This window comes from Oreochromis niloticus, linkage group LG11, assembly GCF_001858045.2.
Source record: "Oreochromis niloticus isolate F11D_XX linkage group LG11, O_niloticus_UMD_NMBU, whole genome shotgun sequence".
Taxonomy (NCBI): Eukaryota; Metazoa; Chordata; class Actinopteri; order Cichliformes; family Cichlidae; genus Oreochromis; species Oreochromis niloticus.
The window spans coordinates 23,900,854-23,926,124 of record NC_031976.2 but is presented as its reverse complement, the minus strand read 5'-3'; the positions used below and the strand labels follow the sequence as shown (position 1 = coordinate 23,926,124).

The following is a 25,271-nucleotide window of genomic DNA, read 5'->3' as shown; positions in this document are numbered from 1 at the left end:
TGTCGTGTTGTGTTTAAGGTCTTTGGGCCCTTTTCATTTTCGGAGCTGGCCAGTAAACCCAGTCTTGTTAAGAATGTACCAAAGATGTGAGTTGACCACTTCTGAAGTTTTAAAAATGTCCGTTACTCTTACTAGTTTTATTAGAGGTGGTTGGAGGTGAAAGTCTGCACTTTAATAACATGTTGGTTATTTGATTAAAATGTACTGTGGTGGTGTACACAGGCAAAACTACAGCACAAGAAAATTAGAGACCAAACTGTAACTGGACACTTGGATAGGTAAAATTATAATTGCAATAACAATAATCATCTTCTGGCACATCAAACACCATCCATTTTTATAATTTTAAATAAAATTGGCATTCTTCAAGAAATTACCTGAAATTCCAACTGGATGTTATTCGTGAAGTCTTAAGAGTAAAGATGAAAGCTTGAGATGGGAAAAATCTCTCTTTCTTATTAAATTCTAGCAGATTTGGTTGCTTCACAAACCACAAGTCCAAATTTTTAAGGGGTTCAGAGGTTCAGCTTCTTGGAGATAAAGCATTCATGCCTCTGTGCCATTAAGCACCGAGGCTTTTTCCTTGATTTATAACATCTTTTCTTAAGCTTAGTGCGTAGAGTACATTAGTGACCTACCTAGCATGACCAGCTGGGTGGTGCCACGGACATTTCCACCAGGGTAGGTAGCAAATTCGCAGGCGTACTTCCCCTCATCAGTCATCCTAACATCAGTGATCTGGATAGAAGGGCTGTCCACCTTTGGAGGACTGGGCACGAAGCTGACTCTGCCTTTCACAGGTGAGCTAGGATAGCTGGGCTCATTCCCGGGGAGAAAAACAGCTATGTTGACTGGTTCTTGGGTTGGCTCTGGCACGTACATCCATGTGACCTATGATGGCGCACACAGAGAGGGTCAGTGGACGGGAAGCATAGAGAGACAATGAAAAACAGCAGACCTCGTTCATCATGGCATTGATAAGCGACACCGCGACAGCATTTTAAGATATCCCCGTTTAATGTAAACTCCACAGGGTTGCGTACACGGCATCACAATTAAGTGGGGAGCAGGTATGAATATGGATGCGAGTTTTTCAGGAGAAGTACTCTCTCGACTGTTCTTAGCAGAACCAAGCAGAGCTGTGCACTTCCAGCTTCATTGAAATGCAGCTAAGAAGTGCAGCCATTACCATATTCAATCCCCTAAAGCAAAATGAAGCTTAGCATTGTTTGTTTGGAGTAATAAAACATTAAGCCTAAATGTGACAAAAACCTATTGCTGGCCTCTGGATTATTTCTGTGAGCCATGATTTGTTAGATTAGGTGCAATGTGGCAAATAAACAAGGCACATGGAGCCATATTCTGATTTTTCTTGGTTAATTTTATTGAAGTGAATTGCTTTTTCCACCTTAGACACAGTTTTATGGACCCGCAGAATCAAATCAGTGAGTAAATGACTACTTTATTTACAGGAAAATTGTCATAATTTGAGTCAAATATTAAATCCACTTAAAGTTGGATACCTGCTGGCTTCAAGTGTTAAAGCAAATTGTGACTGCAGTCCCAATTTCACTGAATTGTATTGTGTCAAGTCAGCACAATGAGCTCCAGTTTTGGGATGAAACAGACATTTTTATTTGAATTTCACACAACAAATCTAGTTTGCAGTAGAGAGTATAGTGGTGCAAAGAGGTAATCAAATACTAACCAAAGGGAAACACAACTGCATCATGGGATTGTATATCTTACCATTGAAAGCTGTACCCCAGTGGGATCAGCAAAGGCACAGCGCAGGTTGACTGTCTGGCCAGGATACGATGTCACCTCTTGGTCTACCTTCACACGCTGACCTGAAGCTCCTGAACAAAACAAAGAGACAAAAAAAAAAAAGCATTACTCTCAATGTTTTCCTTTAAACACAAACTACAGGAGAAGGCAAAGAAAAGGAACTGTGTTGGTACAAAGCAAAGATAAATGAGGACACTATAGAAGTGTGTGTGATACACAGGACAGCATTACTGAACTCGGGCAAGTAGGCCAAGAGTCTGGTACCTCTCCATGACAGTGCGTGCGCGGACAGATTGGTGATGGGGGGGAATGAAGTTGTGTGTTGGGGGAGAAGAAAAAAAAAAAGGAAAAAAAAGAAGAAGAGGAGGATAGCCTGTTCTTTTTTACCCATAGGTCATAAATCATGTGGATGGGTTATGCTTTTCATAGCCTGCCATTTTCTGTGCCGACACATTCCTGTGTAACAGCAAAGAGTCAAAATAAATATGCTTTTCTTAGTGCGTTTTGTCAGTGGGTGTGTGAGAAACAGAACGAGCGAAGGAGCTTTAGAACGACAATCTGTGCAAGTGTGTGTGTGTGTCCGTCTGTGTGTGTGTAATCCAGGTCTCTGTGAAAAATGTAATTACTTGTATGAGTAAGCGCGCATTAGTGTATGTCAGCAAGATGGCACCTGTTTTAAGTAAGAGTGGATTACCGGCGGATACACAACTTCAAATGTCTGCAGCCAGGCCTACATTTCCATAAGAGTGTGTGCGCTCGCAGTGTGTTTACCGGGAAGCTACAGACACACGCACACACACATAGAATGAGCAAAACACAATTTCCCCTAAAGACAAACAATTACTTGAAAAACTAGTTCCACTAGTTTGTGCTGAGCTCAAGCTGTTGTGTTGAAACTAATATGATCTGCTGCACTGGCAGAACACACACAAAAAAAGCACCCACACACACAAACGAAACCCATACGTAAGGAGATAAGAGGAAAGGGCACTGCTGTCTTTCTCGTTTGACGAGCAATAAACACCGCACCCTCTCTTCTCAAGGGAGACCTGAGATATCAATACATAGAAAGAGAAGAGGCAGGAATGAGTGAAGAACTGAGTGGGAAAGTGGAAGAAAGCAAGCCTTTCCTAGAATAACACCAGCTCTCCCAGGACCAGCCCAATTTACAACCACAAAACAACCCCCTTGTAGCCACAGAGGAACCTCTGGACAACCACTAAACAGCCCGTGGGATCAGCAGCGAGCCTTATTGGGCTGAAAAGATGAACAAGTTGTTGTTTTTTTTTTACATTTTATTTTGCTTGAAGACTCATGCACGAACATAGCTATGCAAGTCGACACACGGCGAGCATGCGCACGCACACAGAGGCATCAAATTACTGCTTTATTGTCAAGCACCTGGCCTGTAATGTTTCAAATGTCTAGAGCATTATGTAAAGATCACGCTACACTCCTTTGTCAGCCTACTTAAACAAGTCAGACTAATACAGATTAGGTTTGGGAGTGGGAGCCTGACTCTGGTTATAAAAATGATGTAGCAGAGGAGGAGAAAAGAGGATAAAAGGTTATTGAATACCTTGATTACTAGTCTTGATTGTAGTATAAGGACTCAGCGGCATGTCAGAGGTCATTACAGTGTGGGATTGACGGTAACTTACTCCTCATTTCGTTTATGTGCAAATTCATACACACACATCTATTATGTCCACACAAAAATGTGGGGGCAAACTGAGCCAGGCCTGTTGTCTGTCATTTGGAGGCAATAAGATGAGAGCCACCACGGGTCAACTCCTGCCAGAGCTCAGATGAGAGACAGGGCCAGCCTTATGAGACTCCCTACAGCCACGGGGAAATGAATATTGCACACAAGACATACAGAGACTTGCGCAACCTCATTCTCTGTGATAGTCCCCAAACCCCGGCCCCGAAGGCTCAGACTCTGTGTCATTAGAACAGCAGACAGGGAGAAAGAAAAGTCAGCGTGTGCATGTTCATCTACACAAACAGACTTTTGGAAATGATGAGACAAGGCAGCATTAAAAAAAAAAAAGTAATCGAGACACATTTTGAGTGCATCAGTCACATTAAAACACAAGACAGAGAGACTGGAGGCGGAGGGGGACAAGAACTAAGGGAATTAGTGAATAGAAGACAGTTCAAGGGTAAGAGTGAGAAGAATAGGGGAGAGACTGAGGGAGAGAAAGAGAGGGTTGGAGGGGAGGAGAGTAAGAACAGAAGCCTTATGTCACCGCTGCTCTACTTTACAGTAGCTCTGCTGCCTGCAGGTGACATACAAGCATCACCAAATGCACATGAACAAACGAAACACATGCACACACAAACTGCCCTCCTCAACATCCTTAAGTAGTCAGATGTCGGCATCCTAAGTACTGTCACCTATCATTATGTCTTTTAACACCCACATGATGTGCATGCACAGACACACACATTATTGCTGATGGCACTGTGACAGCCCTGCCATATTAACACAGTCCTCTCTGATCCTCTGCCTGGTCACGCTGACATTTCCCACCATCCATCAGTGAAGAGGGAAATGAATCAGAGAGGAAGAAGGAGAGGAAGTATGCTGGGAGGACGGAAGGATGAAAGGAGGAGACGAGAGACAGGCTGGGAATGCCAAAGTGATGGAGGATGAGAGCGGAGGAGGGGAGGGGGGCGAAGTGCAAGAAAAGTGGGGATGAAAGGGTGCGAAGAGAATGCGATGCCAGGAATAGAGAATGAAAGAGGGAGCGAAGAGAGAACGTGGCGAGAGAAGAGGAGAGGAGGAGGAGGATCTTAAAGGGGAGACAGTGTGAGCTATGAACAAGGTTAATAGGAGACAGCTGAGGGACCAAAAAAAAAAAAGAAAAAAAAAAAAGACATTTAGCAGACGAAATAAGAGGGAGGGGGTTAGCAGAGGGAAAGAGAGACCATGGGAGATGCAGTGGGACCAACTAAAAATGGAGAGGTGGGGGCGCAGGTAGCGAGAAACAGAGCGAGAACAGGCAGACGAGGGGAGAAGAACGGGAGGTGTGGACCTGTGAGACGCTGGGTAGACTCCAAACCTGACCTTGTGAGAAGCACTGTGGATGTGAACAGAGAGCGAAAGCGAAAACTACAGTGAAACAGTATGAATAAACCAGCGGAAGGGGGGGGAAGAGCGAGCACGAGCGAAAAAAAGCCAAATCCTAATTTTCTCTGCAGCCCATTTGAGCCAGTCGTGGCTTATAAAACGAACATACGCTTATCAGCCTGTGTCCGCCTGCCTCGCTGCCTGGCTGGCTGACGCCTAATGGCATTCATGTCCTCCATGTCTGATCCTCACTATAGTGGAGAAAAGCAGAGCGTCAGAGGGGACGGGAGTGCAGGCCATCAACTAAAATATCCAATAGTCTTCAGAGCTCAGTGACGCTGTCATTTCATCGAACTAGGGGCTATGCCCTGTCAGGTGGGCTACAATGAAGCTTCGCCATTCTCCATGTTCCTGAAGATTGCTTCCCACTGGTCCACTGTGCATGTTTGTGCGTCTGTGTGGGAGACAGAGAATGTGGGTGGCTTTTCCTTTGGCCTTTCTAGCACATTCCTGTCTCAGTAACCACTCTGGGCTTTCATATTTCTTCAAGGCCTTTATGAATTTCTCCATTTCCATTATTCTCCCATGGTTGTTATTGTTTTGCCCAGGCTTTCCACTCCTTCAGCATAATAGCTTTGATATGGGAAGCAGGGAGCGTCATCACTTTTCTGTCCTGACAGAATCTGTCGCCGCTTGCGCCTTCTCTGATTTGATTTTCCTTTTAAATACTTTCTCCCACTCCCCGTCACAGGTAAACTGAAGATAGATCCACAGCCGTTTTCACAAATGAATCAGTTTGGGACATTTGCCACCGTTACCCTTTCTTACACTTCACTTCAAATATGTTTGCACCACTGAAAAAGGGAGGGAGAGGTGACGGAGATGCCTGAAAAGAGTGTTCTGGAGCTAACGCATATCGCACCACATGATAAAAGGTTCTATTCTAATTCTATATTAGGCAAGAACAACCAGTGTTAAAAGTCTAAAATTAACAGACTGTAATCCTCACTCTGAGGAAGAGACGGGGAAACACTCATACATGTAACGTGAATGTTACTTTCCTTACTTAAAAAACAAAAAAGTATAAGATAAATATACGATGTATTAAAAGGAGACAAATCTCTTGCAAAAATATACAGAGCTACCCACTGTGGCGAACCCTTGTGACAAGCCGAAAGTAGCTTTAGTGAAATCATAAATGTCAATGTTATTCTTTCAATTTATTTGCATTAGTCTCACCGCAGCTCAATTTGAGCCTTAAGACTACTGCACACTGCTGTCCTTTTCCTTCTCTTAGTCTGAGTGCACCTCCTGAGTGCATTCAAGCAAGTGTTACACCAAACATAAGAGGGAGAAAGCAAGAGAGACGCTTTGACGAGTTCTTCTCTTTGGTCATCTCAAGCGATCGAAGTTTTCAGGTGTGTCAAAGACGTACCGAGAAAAGCTGCCGTTATAACTGGATGAAAAGCCTCCAGACTCACCCCGTTAAGTTCCTACATGCCATATTTGCTCACCTGGTGGCAAATTATCACCCTATTTGATCTAGTTTCTTAAGTCAGGATCAGACCAGTATCATATCCAGTTAACCAACCAGTGAATGCCTACAATAGACTGTAGACAGGTGTAAAAATGACTCACACTACCACATTGTTTGACCACATTACTAAACAATATCCAGAAGAGGTTTGGGGCATTCAAACTTCCTGAAAAACAAGAAACTTAGCGGTTTACAAAATAGCAAAGCAAGCAAAGCACCATCCATCAGATCGTTTTTGCCTCTTCATTGTTCAGAGATCTGGGTTATATTCTCAGTGCAACAGCGTCTTTTAGTTTTTGCGCTGGCCTTGGCTTCTGAATGAGCACGCTGCCAAATACCAGCTTTCTGAAGTTGCTGATGTGTAATTTTGTTTTTTGAGACACTGGCACAGAAACATGGATTCAATTCCATATTTATTACTGAGGCTGTTTTGTACAGTGAAGTTTATAACATCAGGGCAGTGAGATTTGAGAGTGAGAAACTGTGAATGAAGCTAATGACCAGATTCAAAGTGGCTTTCATGCATGTGAGGTCATGTACTGTTTACCTTTACGGTAACACGGTTTTGAAATGGGTCGATGTACATATGTACACTATGAGCTTGAGCCTGGGGATGCAACGTGATAACAAACCATTTCATTTCTATTCCTCACCAGGAGCTGTAGCTCTTGGCTAGTATCCCTCCTCACAAAATCTTCCCTTTATTGTTTGAGATGAAAGACTGTAATATTTCAGTTTTTGTCACTGGGAACCAACTGTTCATCTTCTTCAAACTCTGTTTGAGCAGGAAAAACTCATAAGCAGAGACAGTCAAACGTGTATTAAAGCGGACAGGTGCCATCTGACGTTTTAGCTAAAATGACCTGCCAGTGTAGCTGCCCTTATAACTCATTTCTGTGTGGTGCTCCCATTGTTGTGTCCATAACAAAATGGCAACACTGCAGTGGATGTGTGTCATGTCCTAACTGCTTCTGGTCTGTTTTAATAGCTGTTATCAGCTGGAGCCTGGAACAGCACCAACCCAAACCTGCTGTCTGCCGCTGCTGTCAGACATCACTGCCTTCTCTGCCTTATGATCGCATAGTCAAATGAACGTGGCCACACATACAGCCACGCAAATCTACAATGAACGTCCACACGCTGCGCGCGCGCACACACACGTAGATCTGGGTACTTTGGTATGCAGGGAGCATTGTCTGGACGGCTTAGCTTGGACAGGCGGGGCAGTTTGACAAGCCAAGAATAAAACTAGGAAATGAAGACTTGAGATGTGTCTCGTCTTCTCATTGACCTTTCCACTGGGCTTACTATAAGGAGCCAATCGATAGCACATGAGAAAGCTACATTTAGAAGTAGCCACTGTGCATTATGGATATCTCCAATGACATCCTAATATTCTATTCATGCTGCTTTTCCAGTGGGAAGTACCGAGTCAAAAACACCAGGGTTAAAAGAAAAGAAAAAGGAGGCACACTTCAGAGACTTTAAGGTTATCACAAGAGATCGACATTTAAAAAAACTCCAGATATTCCACTAACTTGTAAATTTAACACAGAAAAACATTTGGTGTTACAGCAAGGTTGCATGCCGGAGACAGGAGGTAAAACCAACCTCTGTGATGCAACAGGAGTAGGAAAAAAAAAAAATAGGTGCAAGAAGAAGAGAGTACTAGATTTCACTTTGTTCACAGTGACATGATGAAATATTTGATAACTGACTCCGAACATTGACTGTGGAAAGAAAAAGGGGAATCAGACACACAGGCAGAAAGAGGAAGGAAAGCAGAAACACACGAAATGTAACAGAAGGGGAGAGAAGGAAAAAAAAAAAATGGGGGTTTGGAGGGAGGGACAGAGAGACACGAACAGGCTTCAAAGTGCCAAGGAGAAATGAACAGCTGGAGGAGAAATCTGCACCGGGAGGTGTGTATATGTGTGTGTGTTTAGTAAGCGAGTGCATACACACATGCATTTGTATACTGATGCATATTCCTATTTAGTTGCCTGTTTATAACAAACATGCCCTAGGACTTGAGAGAATATCATTTGCAAAAATAAGCATTTGCCAATTCAATTAAGTGTATCGTCTTAATGAAAGAGACCCAGCAGGGAAGTAAAACCCGAAAAATATATATATATATTTTTGTACAATTTATACACTTAAAACTGCGTGCACTTTAGTTCAGAAACCCCAAACCTCCACGTACACAGCTGGACCGTGACCTTAGTCTTGCCGTGAGACTAGTTTATGCACTATGCATGAGTTCAGGAGTAAGAGGAACTAGCAGTGTAGAAGTATTCACGGTGGGATCTCCAAACCATTAAACTGCACAGCCTTTGACATGAAATTACATACACAATAGCTCATGCATACATGTCTCTATGGACCCTTCTCTCCCTCTCTCTCTGCCTTTCTCACACTCCCTCATCCTCCATCCCTCCTTTCTCAGTTATGTACATAACAAAGAATGTTTCGGGTCAAGCGAGCTACGCCGGGAGAACCGGTTTGAAATACGAATCATGTGTTTCGGGATGAAATTGGAGTTAGTCATTAGAAAGGATAGTGGAGTTTTTTTTTCGCTTTACTGCACCGTATCACACCTTGCAACAGGAGGATGAACCTTACACAACACATTGACTCACTTAGCATCTGCCAAAGTGTCACATACAGGAAGTAGAAAAAAAACGAAAAAGAGCTGTGTGGTTGTGGTAAGGAAAACTCCCCCAAAAAAACCATTTCCATACACACAACAACTATGTAAAGCAAACCCATATTTAGACATGAATGTGTGTACGCACACACGCAGGGTGGACAGGCACTCTTCCACAGGGTGAATAATTCATCCACAGTTAAGAACGAAAGCAGTGTGCTCTCCTCCGCCTCTCTTCATTATTGATAAATAAGAACATCTACACTGTACCTGACCCGGAGGGGGTGGGGGGTGGGGGGGGTGATCCAGAGCGAGAGAAAGAGAGTGAGTGAGAGAGAGGTGGTCAAAGAGAGAATGACTCCAGGACACAAAGAAATAAAGCAGCTGTATAAAGCAGAGGTGTATAAGGCATAAAACACAAAAAGGAAAATGGCAAAGGCCATAAAGCACAAGCTCGGTTTTACGGTACCACATGTTTTCATTTGGCGCTGGGCCCGTTTAGGGTCAGTAAAGTCTGGCTTGTAACAGGCAGTTTACTGTGGACAGAAAGGACAGTCCTCCTGAGCCAAACAAGCTGCTTCTATACTCCCTTGCTAGCGCTATTGCTTCAACTGAATAAGTGACTGAATAACTTACTGGCTGGATGGCTGACAGACACCCAGCTCCCCCGCGGCTCCTGGCTCGGCTTTGTCTGTTCAGGCCGTGCACATCATTCTACCTCCACCACTCTTGCCTTCACTCTGCATTGCATCGCTCACTTTGTTTTTTTCCTCCCCATCCTTTTCTCAGTGCTATAGCACCGTCCTGTCTTTTCACTTTGGAATAAATCCTTTTCATCCCTCTGGCTCATTCTGCTCTTCCTCGGCTATTTTTTTTTTCCCTATTCCGCCAGTTCTTTTTCTGTCTGACTTCTTCATCCCAACCCTGTGTGCCATCACTTCTCATGGTAATTGTAGTGGGCATGTTTTTTTTATCCTGGCATGCAATACTGGGTCTTTGTGTTGGGTGACCACAGTGACAGATCTGCAGTCAGAGCCTGAGCATAAAATGTAAATCAGAGGAGTTGGGGGGGGGGGGGGGGGGGGGGGGGGGGATCACTTTTTAGACAGGTCTAGTATCAGTATCTAGGAAATATCTTGATCTATTCCCCATTATGTATGCTGCCCTCTCCCAAAAAGAAAAAAAAAAAATCTATCAGACATCACTGTGTGAATGACACTGGAAGCATAAATCCAGACAGAGTATGGCAGCATCGCTTCAGAAACAGCCTGATCCTTTAATTCATAGGTAAGACAGAAGTGCACAGCTGAAGCAAAGTGCTAGGTACTTTTTCAAATGTCCAAGGCAGGCTGTGCGTGTGTCACCTCATCCATCACTGTGTGGATGCCTGTATACATCGGTCCATAGGCATGTCAGCTGCTAACATAATGTGATTATGCCTCCTATTTTCACCTCCCTAACAACACTTGGAGGTGAGAGTCTACCAAGGAGTCAGGAGAGGATATTTCAAGCTGGGTGTGATCCAGTCCCTGAATTAAAAAGAAAGCTACACGTTAAAGCGCGAGGAAAACCATGACAACCCCGCCCACGCACCGAAACACAGCTGCGTTTCCAGGTTTTTAGTTGCCAGCGTTCACCTTTACCTCCCCTTGGGTAGGGTGGGGTGGGGGGTTCATTTCCCAGCTTCGCTTCCCACTTCCACTTAGCCTGCTGCTGATGAGCCCATTGGTCAACAAAGCTGTCAGCCCACAGCTTATTCATAGTTGAGGGGGTGAGAGACCAACCTAATTTATGCCACACATTAAAGGATTAAAATGCAGTACTGTGATATGAGTGACTGCCATTAGCACAGTCAGTCTGTCAGGAGGATCACTCAGCGTGTTACCAAATCAATGCCGGCCATATGGAAGACAGAAGGTCAAGCACCAGACGCAAACAAACAAGGGGGAGTGTACCAATATTATGATAATCTGATGACTGTGTCCATCATAACACACAGCAAAAACCAGCTGGATTGAATTACTGATGGGAATTTTGTGTAGGAGCACAGAAAAAAAAAAAAAAAAGTCTGCAGGGAAAGATTTGTTAGGACGGGCAAGTCAGGCTCCCAAATTTCTACACCCCCATATGCTTTTAAGTGTGTCTCCTCTTGCAAAAGTTTAGCTAAAAATCAGAGCAAAAGTTATATTTAATATGCTTTGGACTCGTTTTACTACAAGACTGCAATATGCTGCTCAAAGGTATGGATAACTGATTAGACCACCAGCACTTTCAAAGTGAAACGAGGACCCATTAAAAGCAGATTTCCCCCCCCTCCCTATAAAGATTCATCAGAGCTACAGTGAGTTGGGAAGACTGCGACAATTAGTAAACATCGAGCACGAAGGATGTCGCAAAGCAGAAGAAAAAGATACGAGGAGAAGACAAAGATAACCAAAGCAATTAAAAGTAGAACGAAGCCGTTCTTTGTATGTTACTACTGCTGCATTGTATGTATCAGAGTTGCCGTCTCTCAGGGCTGCGGTGAGCCATCGGGGCAGAGGTGAACAGCCTATTGTCTTCAAGGCTCAATAGGAGGCAGGTAAGATGAAACGCTGCACACAAATACATTCCTGCTATCAGTTTTCCCGTAAAGGAGGGTGAGGGCGGTGTTACTGATGAGGAAAGGAATGAGACTGTAGCAGAAAGGAAAAGAGAAAGAAGTTTTGCTCTGTAAGATCTATAAAAAGGCACTCTGGAGCAAGAGAGTAATAAACAGGTGGGGATTTTTGATGAGGTTATATTCAGGGTTGTTTTCTGGCACTCCCTCCATCTCTTTCCTTTGTACTGAACGTTGAGATCAACTTTGATTATTCTCCAGTCACTATGACAACTTGCCTTGGGTACACGGTGTATTGTTTTGACGCTGATAGATGAATGAATGAAGAGCTAATAGACAGAAAGACAGAGCTCAAGGAGACGGATCAAACGGGAGGGGGGGGGGGGACATAACCTGATATTTCTCCTCGAGTCAGTCTGTTAAATAAAATTAAACAAAATCCACTGAGAAGCTGTGGCTGGCTGGAAGCGAGCAAACACACGAGGTTAAAAAAATATATATATAAAAAGTGGGTGCTTCTGAGTAAAGTCGGGAACTATAAAATTCAACAAAAATAAATGAATAAAACTATGACCTTCCACTAAAAAGACAAATATGCGTGCGATTCAAATAGCACACGCATGACGCAGTTAAAGCTTTGAAATAAATAAAGTAACAACATCCTGATGAGAGCAGCAGCTCTCACATGATTCCTCTTAACCCTTTTTTTTTTTTTTAAGTCACAAAGTAATCTAATAAAGCAATAAACAAATAAAGGTCCAAAGGCTACATGAAAAGTAGCATAAAGTGACCAACCACCAGCACTTAGTTACAAGTGTGCTATAACACCCATCCTTAATTGCTTTTTCAGCAATTACTTGACTAATAAATTTAATGGTCTTAAACCTATTACATTTATTACATGTAAAATGATTTGCTTTGGAAAGCTTAGTTTCATTCTTACTAGGCCCCAACAATTACAGTATTTGCTGCACGTCCCAGTTTTATGAGAATATCTCTTGGGTATTTTGGTATTTTAGAGTCACCAAAAATACATTGCCCTTAGGAAATTTTGCTGAGTTTTTCCCCGATATGCAAATACACAATTTTTAAAAAAGATCAGATTGTGACCAAAAACGAAAATAGCCATCGTTTCCACCCTTAACACACATTATTACCATTACGACATAATTCTTCAATGAGCCGTGAATAAGTTCATATCTATTCCCCAGTGTAAGCTAAGGCAACAGCACAGTAACTCAGAAACTCACAAGATTACAGCTCCAGCAGCTGTCAGGTCACTGCCACTCAAAACAAAACCTACGCTGCCTGTCAGTCAAACAATTTCAAAGAACGCAACGAGGAAGCGATGAGGTAATTGATGACTATCTATTAAAAAAAAAAAAAAAAAAAATCTCTATATTGAGAGCAGAACTCAGCAGCCAAGCTAGATTTTAGTAGTGAGGATAAACACCTTTTACCCATCTGAGAGGTGAACACCAGAGGATCAAGTTTCCCCTCAATAACAGTGTGAACCCTGGTTTTAGCCTGTAATGGCTCAGCAGTCACAATGATGCTACAATTGATCTGACTCTCAGAAGATTGAAGCCACTTCTCAGAGATCGTAAAGAGGAGCACAATAACAAACTCACACACAGACACACTGGTGCAGGCACAGCAGCCGACACACGAGCTGCCGGAGCAGTCTCCTGTCAGGTCGTCATTACATTGGATGTGAGCTGCCTTTGTTTACCATCTACCCCCTTAAGGCAGAGTGACAGATAGAGGATTGGGATGTGAGGAGTAGATAGATGGGGGTATGAACAGTCAGAGATGGCCCTGCCATGCTCCAGTAGCCGGCTTCAAGGACAAGACGGGCCCTTCAATATCACAGCCACTGTGTAATTAGACAATGCTCTGTCATGCACCGAAGAGTTTCTCCTATTTGTGTCATATTAAGCGCAGCATGGGTATCCCTTACTGTGCTTTGCCATTGAGACCTAATGTAAAAAAGGGGAGCAAAGGGGGATTTGTACAAATTTAATTACATTCATAATTCGCCCATCTTTAGCTGTAATCACTCGGGGTTAAGTTAAGTAAATCCCCTTCTCAGCTAGCCACCCACACCCTCTGTTGCCTTAATAAGCAGCGTACTGCCTGGCTTTTCAGGGGAATTTTATTGGCAGCCTGAAACTCGCTAAGAGAAAGTAAACAAAGTTCTTGGTATGCAGTAGTGAAATATTAACAGATATACTCTTTCGACTGAAGTGTTGTGAGCTTTGGTTTGGAGTACTGCGGCTCACATGTTTGTGTGTATGTGGCTGTCTGCCGGTGTATGATACTGTGTCTCCGAGGCCACCTGCAGTGTCTCCGAAAGGCAGGGAAAGGAGAGGGGGGGGAAAAAAGCGGCGCTGTGTACATCTTTGTGTGTCTGCTTTTGAGTGTTTGCTTGGCGCACCTCACAGCCAAATCGCGGCACAGGCAGGCAGCCCTTCGACAGGGAGGGAGAGGAGTGAAGCAGATCAAACACAAGCCAACTAATCACAGACGCTGGCTAATTAGCGCAGTCCTCAAAGGGGAACCAGGAATGAGTGATGATTCCCCCTTATGAATTTCCCAATGACGCTGTGCCGTATGCCACCATGAATACTCACGGTCACAGAGAAGGCAGAGCAGAGAGGCTAAAGTGCAAACAGAAACACCTCTGGCCTTGTTGTAATCTTATCATCTGCGAGCAACGGGGGCAAAGTGGCGCTCAATATCTTTTATCAGAGTTTCAGTCGAGCACACAACACACACATATACATACCTCCTCGCTGTCACAAGCTTTCTCTCTCACACACACACACAGCGCAACATTTTATCTCAACATCCTCAAATTAGGCTTCATGTAACGTTTCCCATTAAGGGATTTCTGGAGCGATTAAATCCCAAGCGTGGTGATATTCCAGCCTCTGGAGTAAAGCACAGGTTGACGTTCCTGTGCGCAAGCTCTGAGCGTTGATTAGTCGGTGGATCTGCCACACTGATCCCAGATTTCCACAAGATCAGAGGCACCCAATTACAGATGTGACACGCACGTATTTGCACACACTCCCGAATGCGCCCTGCCACACCGATGCAACCACACGCCCATCCAGAAACAGATTTCTCCAGGCTTAAGTCATGACAGTGGCAAGAACCCCCCTCTTGCTTCTCCTCTAATATCGGATGAGAGGGTCCCTGTCAGAGGATGCTCAGTTCACCAGCCAACCCCTTACTGAGGCAGAGGCAAAGAGACAGAGATAACAGATGAACACAGAGAGAGCTAATAAAGATTCTAATAAGTCTATCCAAAGAAGCACAGGCCACTGAGGGGACTCAGCCTAAATAAAACCCACTCCATCACTCTTCAAGTGTCCAAGTCCCATTTTTATCTCTATACATCTTAAGCTAAACATAGAATTCTAATTCCAGCGCTGAGCCTGACTTTGAACAACACAATGTCGCTGGCGAAATGAAAAACAGAAACAAACCCTCGCCATTCACATTTCTCTCATTTCCACAGATTTATAGAGGAAACAATACTCTCCCCTCTACCCTCTGCAGAGCTGCCATCAACGGCCAACATTTGTTTCACATGATTACAGTGCGACAGTTGGCATTCATGTGGCAGACAAATACGCAGATTCCAGACTTATTGTTATGACATTAAATCCTTACATGCTTTGAACATTAACAGCCGCATCAGGGAAGGCTGGAAAGTGAAGCAAATTGGAAAGGCTGGTCAGAGAAGACGAGGGGAGGAAAAAACAAAAAAAGACATCTGAAAGCAAAATTAAACTCGCCAATTTACGCTTGAGCAACGTCGGAGCGGGGAACAAAAAGACACGTAGATAAATAGGAACATAAGAGACACTGGAGGGGGAGACAGAGAGATGTGAGTGTGGGGAGATAAGAGGGAGGAGGGGGAGAGGAGGGGTGGGGGGGTACTGCAGAGCAAAGAAACAGCTGCTGAGCATCACATCTGCTCCAAGTGGAGTCATCAGCAAACAGACAGACTGGAACCAACCCACTGAGGTAAGCCCCAGGGGGGAGCGAGGGATGGACACAGGAAGAGTGCGGGGGGAGCGGGTGGGTGTTGATATGGCCGAGCAACAAGAGGATGAGAAGGATGCGAAGGATACAATTAAAGAGAGGGAGGGTGGAAGAAGATGAAACTAAGATGACTGTGCAGAGAAGATGAGCGTGCTTTACTCTTTCCCCAGACAGAAGAAGGTGGGGCAGGTTGGTAGATGGCTTCGCGTGGAACAGGAAACTCGAATCACTTGCTGTCTTTTTCCTTCTTCTTCACCCACCCTTCTCACCCCTTCCCTGACATCCTTCCTCTGTCTCCCTCCCTCTCTCCCCCTCGCCTTCTTTCTCTTCAGCAAGACTGACAGAACAAGAGATGCCTGTGAGAGTAAAGATGAAAGGCCTGTGAGGGAGGTGTATGTGCGTGTGTGTGAGGTGAATGAATGACCCCTCTATCCCTCATCCCCACTTTAGAGCCATCCTGCCCTTACACAAAAGAAAAAAGAAAAAAAAAGGAAATACATATAACGCCACAGGGGCCATGTGGAGGTCACACCAGACCGTGTTTGCCGTGTGTGTGTGTGCGTGTTTCACTTCTCTATTTGTACTCACACCATGTTCCCACGTTAGAAAATGAGACACATCAAACATCGCTCTAACAAGGCTGCCACAGCAGGAATACCATCTTATGCCTAGCTTCGTGTCCTGTAGTGTACACCTACGGCCTGTGGAGAAGCACCCTGAGGAGAGGTAGGGACCCTGAGAAGTGCACATTGTTCATTCATGATAGCAGCCACTGGCAGCGAGGGCAACCCCGTAGCAGAGTAAGCGATGTCATTTGGCAGCAAATGAAGGGGAAAGAGCAAAGCCGTTTCTGCATCTCTCTGAGGTCTCACAGCTAGCTCTAACATTAAGTTAGCCTGGGCGCGGGACAAAGCCCAGTTTGTGTTCACGTCTCCGCATGGCGAAATAAACATAGCTGCTGCTTCACAGTTTCCTTTAGCTCGCCTTCTCCTTTCCTCTTATCTTGCCCTCTTTTGTTGTCACCCCCGCTGCCTAAAAGAACAATCTACCCACACAGCATGCCCTTCCAAAATATTTACTCACTCAGTACTGGCTGAATACAAAGGCCATTCTCTTACCCCCTCTTAGGTCTACCATTCAAACTATGCATCCACATGAAATTGCACACTGCACCTGCTCTTAATCTCACTTTCCCCACTCTCTAGATCGCGCACGCCCGCACACATTTGTTTACAGCAGGACGTCCTCCTTTGCTTTCCTTTCCACGTCTAACTGGTTTGTGCCTTAGACTGATCTTTAAGTTGCAAAAGAAAAACAAGCACGGAAGCAACAGTAGCCACCCCACCTCGCCTGCAGCAGGGAGTGCATTTCTGCCGCTCGCATCCTCACAAGCACCCCTCTGATTCAATACCCCTGACACTTTCTTAACACCTTTTCCTTTGCAGCTCGTGCCCTTCTTTCCTCTTCCACCACTCTGTTCCTCTCCTCTCCTATCTCAATCTGTCACCTTACATTCTCCCCTCGGCCCTCCTTAATCTATTTCTCATTGCATCCTCTCTGCAAACCAATTTTCAAAGCAGCTTTTCCAGCTAATCCAACGTTTTCTGTTTTTAGCATGCAAACCCAAATATAAGTTCATTAACAATCAAGTGCTGAAATCAGTTGCAGTGTTGCAAAGCTCTGGCTTTTCCTGGCTTCCCATTCATTAGCATATGTTTGAAAACCCAAGTCTAAATGAAATGATCAGAGTTGATGAACTACAAACAAAGACCCAGAATTAATTCTATGATGTGGCTGCATGTCATGCTTGTTTTTTAATTTCTTGCACTTATAATTTTTTAACTAGGCGCTTAAAAATAGATGCAAATGAATGGAGAGTCAGAAGAAGCCTGGGCGCCCTGAGTAACGACACGTCCCCGGGGTGTCTACTGTTTTCGGGTGATTGTGTGCAAACTCCTGTGGGGGATGCGCATGCTAATAAGTAATAATGTTCCATCAAAGTGAAATGCTGCATTGAGTCTTCCGTCTTGCAGCTCTACAGCATCCTTGACTTACACGCAGCCTTCCCATCCTCCTCGCTGTTAGGGGATATGGTTCCATGCGCTGCACCTGTGTCTCATTACCACCACTGATGGTTCAGTAACGGGCTCCTCTCTTTCACTCACCATTGTGCTCTCACTCTTTCCCTCCCTTTAGCTACTGCCAACATACATTTACCTCCAACAGCATGGCCTGCACTCATCTCTTCCCCTTGCTCATCCGAGTGCGTGCTTTTGCATGATCTCTGCAGCCCCATTTGTCCTGTCGCTTCTACCATTACAGTCTTGGCACGAATGGGGTTTTTGCCAACTGTTAAGCCATCTACTGATTTTTTTTTTTTTTGCTACACTGATCAATTCCTTCAATTTTTCCTCTAAGCACCCTTTTACTAGAAGAGGACATTTACAGTTTTCAGCATGCAAGCTCCTGTCAGCATTATTGTGATTTAACTTTGCAGTGCTCATATTTTCACTCTAAGAACAAATCCAATGCTGCAACTGATAATTACCATTTCATCTACCAATTAAGCTCACTTAACTATTAGGACTCACTAATCAAAGAAAGAAGTATCAGCAAATCTCCACCATTCTTATGTTGAAAGTAGAAAATGTTTTGCATTTGTCCTCTAAATCATTTTATCAGGACATTCCAGACGAACACGTATTCTGTCTTTATTTGTTGAAAATAAACAGAAAAATCTAAACACCACTAATCCTGCTGTATGAAAAGGTTTTGTGATTGTGCCCCTAAGGCTTGGTTTTAACTTTACCTGTCAACAGCAATTGTTCCCAAACTGAATCTGGCTTTTCCAGATGTTGCTTTGCAAGGTTTGGATGTTGACTTTTGGGATGAAGTTGCAGGTAAGGTTTCCTTATAATTACTCTTCACATAGAACCTGTTTGTGCTGCTCAGTGTAACTGTGCACTCGCCACTGCTGTGTCAGCCAAGTCGTCCTACAGCTCCTTTGAAGTCATTCAGAGGATTTTACTCTGCCTTTTAGCCCAGCCGGGGTGCAATTTTATCTGAAATTGTTCTTAGCCATTCACCGTTCCCTTTTACTGCCATTTAATAATGACATTTCAGAAGGTGGAAAGCTAGAAGTGTTTTGATATCTTTTTATAGCCTTCCCCTGCTTTGAAAGCATCAATTAGCTTCATTCTCAGATCAGTCAGCTCAGAGGAGGCCATGGTCGTTGAGTGTTAACAAACGGTTTGAAGAGTCAAGAAAATTTATCATGCTCTGGAATTATCATTAGCTCCTCCCCAATGAGTCACTTTGGCTACATGAACCCACAGGATGTGTGGACTGTTTGTGTGAGGGTGTGCCACAGAAGGTTTCATTTTATTCTTATTTTTTGTACTCGCTGCACCTGCAGTGCTTGTTCAGCGTAGGGCTGTGTGACTCATAGGTTAAAAAAAATAAAATAAAAAGCTTTCCGTTTCAGATCGTGTTGCATTTTCAGGAATTTGGATCCAAAAAGTTTTCACCAGACTACAGGAGATGATATAGGGGAGAAAGTGCCAGCTGGTACTGGCAAAATAAACGCAGACGCTAAAGTCGCTTAATGTATAGCGACAATTTCATTTAGCAAAGAAATAAAGAAATCAGTGCTTTATGATCCATTTCTGTGTAAAAGGACTGGACACACACACACAAAAAGGAAGATTGGTTTACTTTTATGTTCTCGGAGCACCCAGAGTAGCCCGTTTTATTGATTATAGCGGGAGCATAGTGTTGCAGCATCTGCTCTGCAAACGATCCGCATATGTTACGTGTTGTGTAGCCACAGGCTAATGAGCTAATTAAGCTCACAGACTTTAAGTAGAACTTTAAGTAGAACGGTGCCTGAAGATGTGCACTTGCACTAATATAGTTAAAAAATGTTTTTTTAAGCTCATCAGATTAGAAGAAAGAAAAATTTTACAGCCTGCCATCTGTTCATGGTGTGTCTTTTACTAGAAAACCAAAAAAAACCAAAAAACAAAACCTTAAGTTAGAGTTCACGTTGACCGTTTATCACCTTTATATCATGGATGTAATATTTCAAGCTGTAGGATCTGTAGTATTTCAGGCTACAAGTCTTACTGTGCTAACCTGTTATAAACTGTGAAACAACAGGCAGCCACACAGCTGGATTTCAACTCCAGTCTCTCCATTGTAACTGCAACATCATGTACAGTAACGGTCCAGAAAACGATGAAATTAAAGCTTTGTGTTCGTAGCAGTTTATGAAGAGCGTCTTCATTTATCCCCCAATAAAAATCCTCAGAAATGATGAAAAAACTCTATAATTAAAGAGATAATATATAAAAAAGTGAGCAATACTAACAAAAACCAAACGCTTATATGTAATCCAACCAAAATATGACATTAAAATCAATCCCTGTCCCACAGAAATCAAGTCTAACATTCAATATAATCAGTCTGGCACGACTATCATATCACAGTCAATAAGGTATTCTTTTAAGACCAATTAACCCCAGAGTCAGAATTAAAAACTCCAGTCCATTTATTATTCGTGACATATTAATGTAATACTGTGTTATGAGTCTACTATGAGTCTTAAAACTAGATACTGGGCCAAAAAGACAGTAACGTTAGCTTTGATGGCTCCTGAGATAACTGCCTCTACACTCTGATGGTTTCAAGATGAGTAGAAGGGACTGAGTGGCTGTGAGCATTAGAAGACCGTGGACAGACTCCCTCCTACGCTGCACATATTAATTCTTCTAATGCAGCAGGGCTCAGCTTGTCACACGTTGACACTGCATAATTATGTCATCTACAAGGGACGAGCTTTTTAAAAGGGCAGACGCACAGTGCAGCTGAGAGCCTTTGTCAATGGAGATGTTCAAAAATGCTAATATGAGTCTTAAAAAAGGTTTACTTTAGCTGGTGAGGCCCTTAAGTTCACAATATTGTAATCATGTTAGACCTACTGATAATGAACGGATACCAGAATGAGCAGCCCAGGTTTTCTTAATATAGATGCCAAGTCTTCCATGGAAGGACTTTTACAATAACGAACCAGCCAATTCTGTAAGTATTATCCTGAGTGACAAGAGCGTCCATCAAACCCAGAGGATCCTCTCACCCATGGCCTCTCGTCATCCATCAATCCATCCTGACAGCCCTACCTCCATCTATGTAAATAAACAACAGAGAGGAAGGAGGAGGAGGAGCTGGGGGAAGAGCTGAGGAAATCAAAGTAGGACAGTCAAAGTAGAGGCAAGCAGGACAAGTCAGGTTCAGAGAATGTAAAGGAAAGGAGACATGCGGGAGGGGGGGGGGGGTGATGGATAGCGAACAGCTGTAAAATGAAGAGGAGTGAGGAAACGGTAAGGAGGCAGGAAGCAAACACAATTGACTGAGGTGATGAGGAAGGGAGAGAGGACAAAGTCATCAGGAAGGAATGAGGAGGAGAGATAAACTGGAAGGGGGGGGGGCACTGACTGACACAGGGACGACAGCCAAATCAGCGGACACACAAGATGGAGTCACGGAAAAGAATGCGAAGACGGGCGAGAGCGGAGGGAGGCACAGAGGAAAAACATCAATGGAGGACATTAATAATCCATCCCAGATAAAGCAATTCTGTGTAAAAAGAAAGGAATTCACTGGAGAAGGAGACTGTGGAGGAAAAGGAGACAAACAAAAGAACAAGAGAAAGTTAGGAGGAGCCTGAGGGTCTCCTATTAAAAAACAAGAACAATTGCGAACACTTGTGTTAGTTTACACAAGCAGAGGAACCTTATCCTTTCCTCACCTCGCCCCCCCATCTTCCCGAGGCTGTGTCTATTTAAATGTGTGCTTAAATGGCGAGTGCTACTGCTCTAATCGCGGCTGGCATCACAGCACAATCCTTCTCTACCTTTCCCCCCCCAGCATTCAGTCTTCTTCTGTCGCTCAGACCCAGCACACCCTCCATGCACACACACATGCATGTACCCCGCATGACTCTGCTGTGCCAGAGAAAAAAAAAAAATTCATGAATCACTGGTGCACAAATCCGCCGCAAGCTTGTTGCAAGAAGAGCAAACTGGGAAGAAGCGAGAAGGGGAAAAAAAAAAGGACAGAAATAAACGGAGAAAGTGTTTCCTTTAAAAGCTTCTAAAAAGGAAGAAGATTCAGGAGATGGCTTCCAGCAACCTGAGGGAGCAAGCACACACCCAGAGGACCACGGTGACAAGTAGTAGTCAGAAGAGAAGACACTGCCTCGCCTCCCCACCTCTCTCCCTTTCTGGCTCTTCCTAAAGAGGCCAAGACAGAAAGCCAAAACAGCAAGCGGCCAAGTAACAAGCAAGTGCATGATACATGGACGGCACAAACATGTGTTTGCACATAGCAAACATCCGACTTTCTGTACAAAAAAAAAGAAAAAGAAAAGAGAAACTCTTTAAGGAGCGCACCAACACCTTGCGTACAAAGAAAACTTGTTAAAAGGCACCACAGTGCTTCATCCACACAACAAAAAAGCCCCTCCATCAGCTTCCATTTCAAGAGAAACTATGCAATCATCTCTTGTTACAGAGCCACTTTCCCTCTAGGGCCACTACTGAAAAGCAGGTCTGTCCATTGATACAGGTGTGGTGTAGAGGGAGAAAGCGAAGAGAAGGGGAAGGGGGACAATGGATGGCCTTTTCAATGATCTCCCTCAGTTCACCTGGATTAGAAGGAATGGAGGCTGAAAGGAAGGAGGAGGAGGGTCTCTAAGCTTGGCTGAGAACAATGCTGTCTCTGTTTGCAGTAACACCGAGTGAATCACTTTGTCTAGCATCAGCCAGCCGACTGCCCGGACTAAAAACCTCAACCCAGGGTTCAATGTTGAACTGTTTGTGCAAACGCATGCTTAAGAAACACTTAAAATGTTGTCAAACAAGACTCCTGACTCAAGATGTTTCCAATATTTGAAAGCAGGGAACATTCATGTGAATATACTGCTCCGATAACACGGAGTTCTTCGCTATATTTATCTATTGTTAATTACCGAAACTGATTTTTGTCCAGTGAGATTTTTAAAATGTCCAAACATAATGGGAAAAAAAATATGGTGACATTTTCATAACCTGTTTTGCCTCATCAACAGTCCAAACCCAACAATATTTAATTTAGGAAAATGACAACAAAATTACTAACAAGAGACCAATGCCTGAAAACATCTGTCTTGAAAAGCACCTCATTTACAATTTAAAGTAGCTGCGTGAAAAGTGAGTGAAAAAATAAAACTTATTTTTTTATCACAGGCATGAAACTGACGAGATCCTATGAAAAAACAAAACAAAAAACTGTGGTGCATTTTCACTTTTTTTACCTGAAAAATCTTTAAACATTACAATTTTCACCACCCTGGCATCACTTAACCAGCATTAACCCCCACAGCTGCACACAGCTAAGTATCATGTCATTACTTGCACACATTATGAAGCCCTTTCTTTCTATTTTTGCGCAAATGCTTCACATAACACCACCAAAACTGTTCTTACTTTAAAAAACAAAACAAAACATTAATATATAAAAAAAAAAAATGGATACACAGGTATCAAAATTGTGTTTTGCCACAGTCTTGACTTGCATATCTAGTAGGTAGTAGCTTAGCTAAAGTGGTGAAGAAATCCCATTGCTCTGCCATGGCTGGCAGTTAATCCTCCTACTATGTCTGTGTTTACATTTATGCACAGATATGCTGCTCTTTTATGGCACCTGCTCTCTTTAACGCCCTATCACGCCTCTAGAAGTAATTAATAAGAGCTTAACAGCGGTAATGGTAGTAGGAGTGGCAACAGTGGAAGCGGGGGTAGTTAGGCTGTCATGACAAAGAAAAGTTCAAGTCCAAGACCAACGACGTCACACGCCACGGTCACTGTGTGGATCCTTTTATGCTACATTTAGATGCTGCGAAGATTGAGCACATCTTAGTCTTTTTTAGTAAAAAGTTTTAAATGTGTGAATAAAATGAAAGCGTTCACGGTAAATAAGCAGCAAGATGTACTGGGGAAAAACAAATGAACCGGATTGTTTACAGAGTATTTTTATTTTCAATATATTCTGAGTGTTTCGTTTCGCCCACACAAAAATCGCACAAAGTTTCGGAAGAAGAAAAAAAAGGGGGGGGCGGGGGGGAGAAAAAGAAAGCTGATTTTCTGCTGAAGTTTCGGACAGTATTACTTTTTTTTGTCCTCTGGGAATTAACTCTTGAGACGTAATCCCATTTCAGCCTCAGTGTGAGATTCTTGTTAGATGAGTCAAGCTATATTACCAGCCTAGTCACCGCCTGCGGGGGAGACGAGTGTGTGACAGCATCTAGCAGCAGGGGAGTGGACACCGTCATCCTGATCCTAGCATTGCACGACAGGTTAGTTCTGCTGAAATGAAATAAAATCCTGCATCTGTTTCCATTTTGCCGTCTCACCAACTCGCTTCATTCTTAGCTCTCTCGCTCTGTTGACTTTGTTGTGTCAGTTCTCCTTTTCTGTCCTCTGTACAGTAATCAAGTGATTCAACCATCAAATCAGCCCAACATCCCTCAGCACTCATGTGTGTACAAAGCACGCACTGTTTTCATGCTCCGCGTGTGTGTTTGTGGTCGCATGAGGACGTGGAGCTGATTGTCGTTCTGCAGGCTGGGCAAGGGAGAGGAGGGTGAGATAATAAGAGGAAGGGTGAGGTGGAGCGACGCACTGTAAAAAGTGTCACAGCAACTTAACCTTCAAAAAATGCCCACTAGGGTGGAGGAGGTGGTGTTGTCGCCATTAGAGGAGAAAGGAGGAGAGAAGGGCATGAGAGAGAAAGGATGATTGATGTGTGCAAGAAGGAAAAAAAGAAAGAGAGAGAGAGAGGAGAAGCACTCGTTAGGAGTGGAAGGAAGGTACAGATGCCTGCAATACAAATGTCTGTAGGGAGGGTTGGGGTTGTTAAGGAAGTATGAGAAGAAAGTAGAGCGAGAGACACGAGGAGCAAATGAGAGTAAGAAGGAGGAAAGTAGCAAAGGCAGTTTGGAAAGGCTTAAGCAGAAACTCTAGGGCTGACATAGGTGGAAGAGACAACTGGGGAATTGGACGGTGGGACAGAGACGGCATGAGAGCTACAGAAGAGAAAGAGAAAGATAGAGAGCCTAAGAGGATAGAGGAAAGTAACAGACATTCCAATTACAGAAGGAAAAGGGGGGATTAATGACTAAGAAACAAAGTGGAGGAGAAGAAAAAACAGGATGAGAGAAGAGGGAAAAAAAGAGATACAGTAAGGCACAGCAGTTTGCTGAGCAGATGGATCAATTATGCGGGCCAAATTACAGAAAGGAGGAAGTTGGTGCATTAGGAGAGGACGTGAACAAAGAAGGCAGAAAGAGCAGGGGAAGAATGAGTCAAGATGGAGGAGTGGAAGTAAAGGCACAAATGTGACAGGAGGGGGGGGGCAAGTGGCCGATTAGAGAGCAGGCAATCAGTTTAGCAGATGAATGAGACAAATCACTTCAATGAAGGAGGACCTGCTCTCCCTAAGGAGCGACAAACAAACAAACCCTGGCACA

At 43.7% G+C, this 25,271-nt stretch overlaps 1 protein-coding gene across 3 annotated transcripts in view; it reads right to left on the bottom strand.

Annotated features, from left to right (window-relative positions):
* The window catches only part of si:ch73-22o12.1 (nectin-2), an 84,327-nt gene that overhangs the window by 52,243 nt on the left and 6,813 nt on the right, over positions 1 to 25,271 (bottom strand). For all 3 annotated transcript variants that reach the window (XM_005455512.3, XM_005455513.3, XM_005455514.3), the window contains exons 3-4: positions 1,750 to 1,859; positions 639 to 891 (exon numbers count right to left, since the gene is read on the bottom strand). In XM_005455512.3, the coding sequence (XP_005455569.1) occupies positions 639 to 891; positions 1,750 to 1,859 (363 nt within the window). The remainder of the gene's footprint in view (positions 1 to 638; positions 892 to 1,749; positions 1,860 to 25,271) is intronic.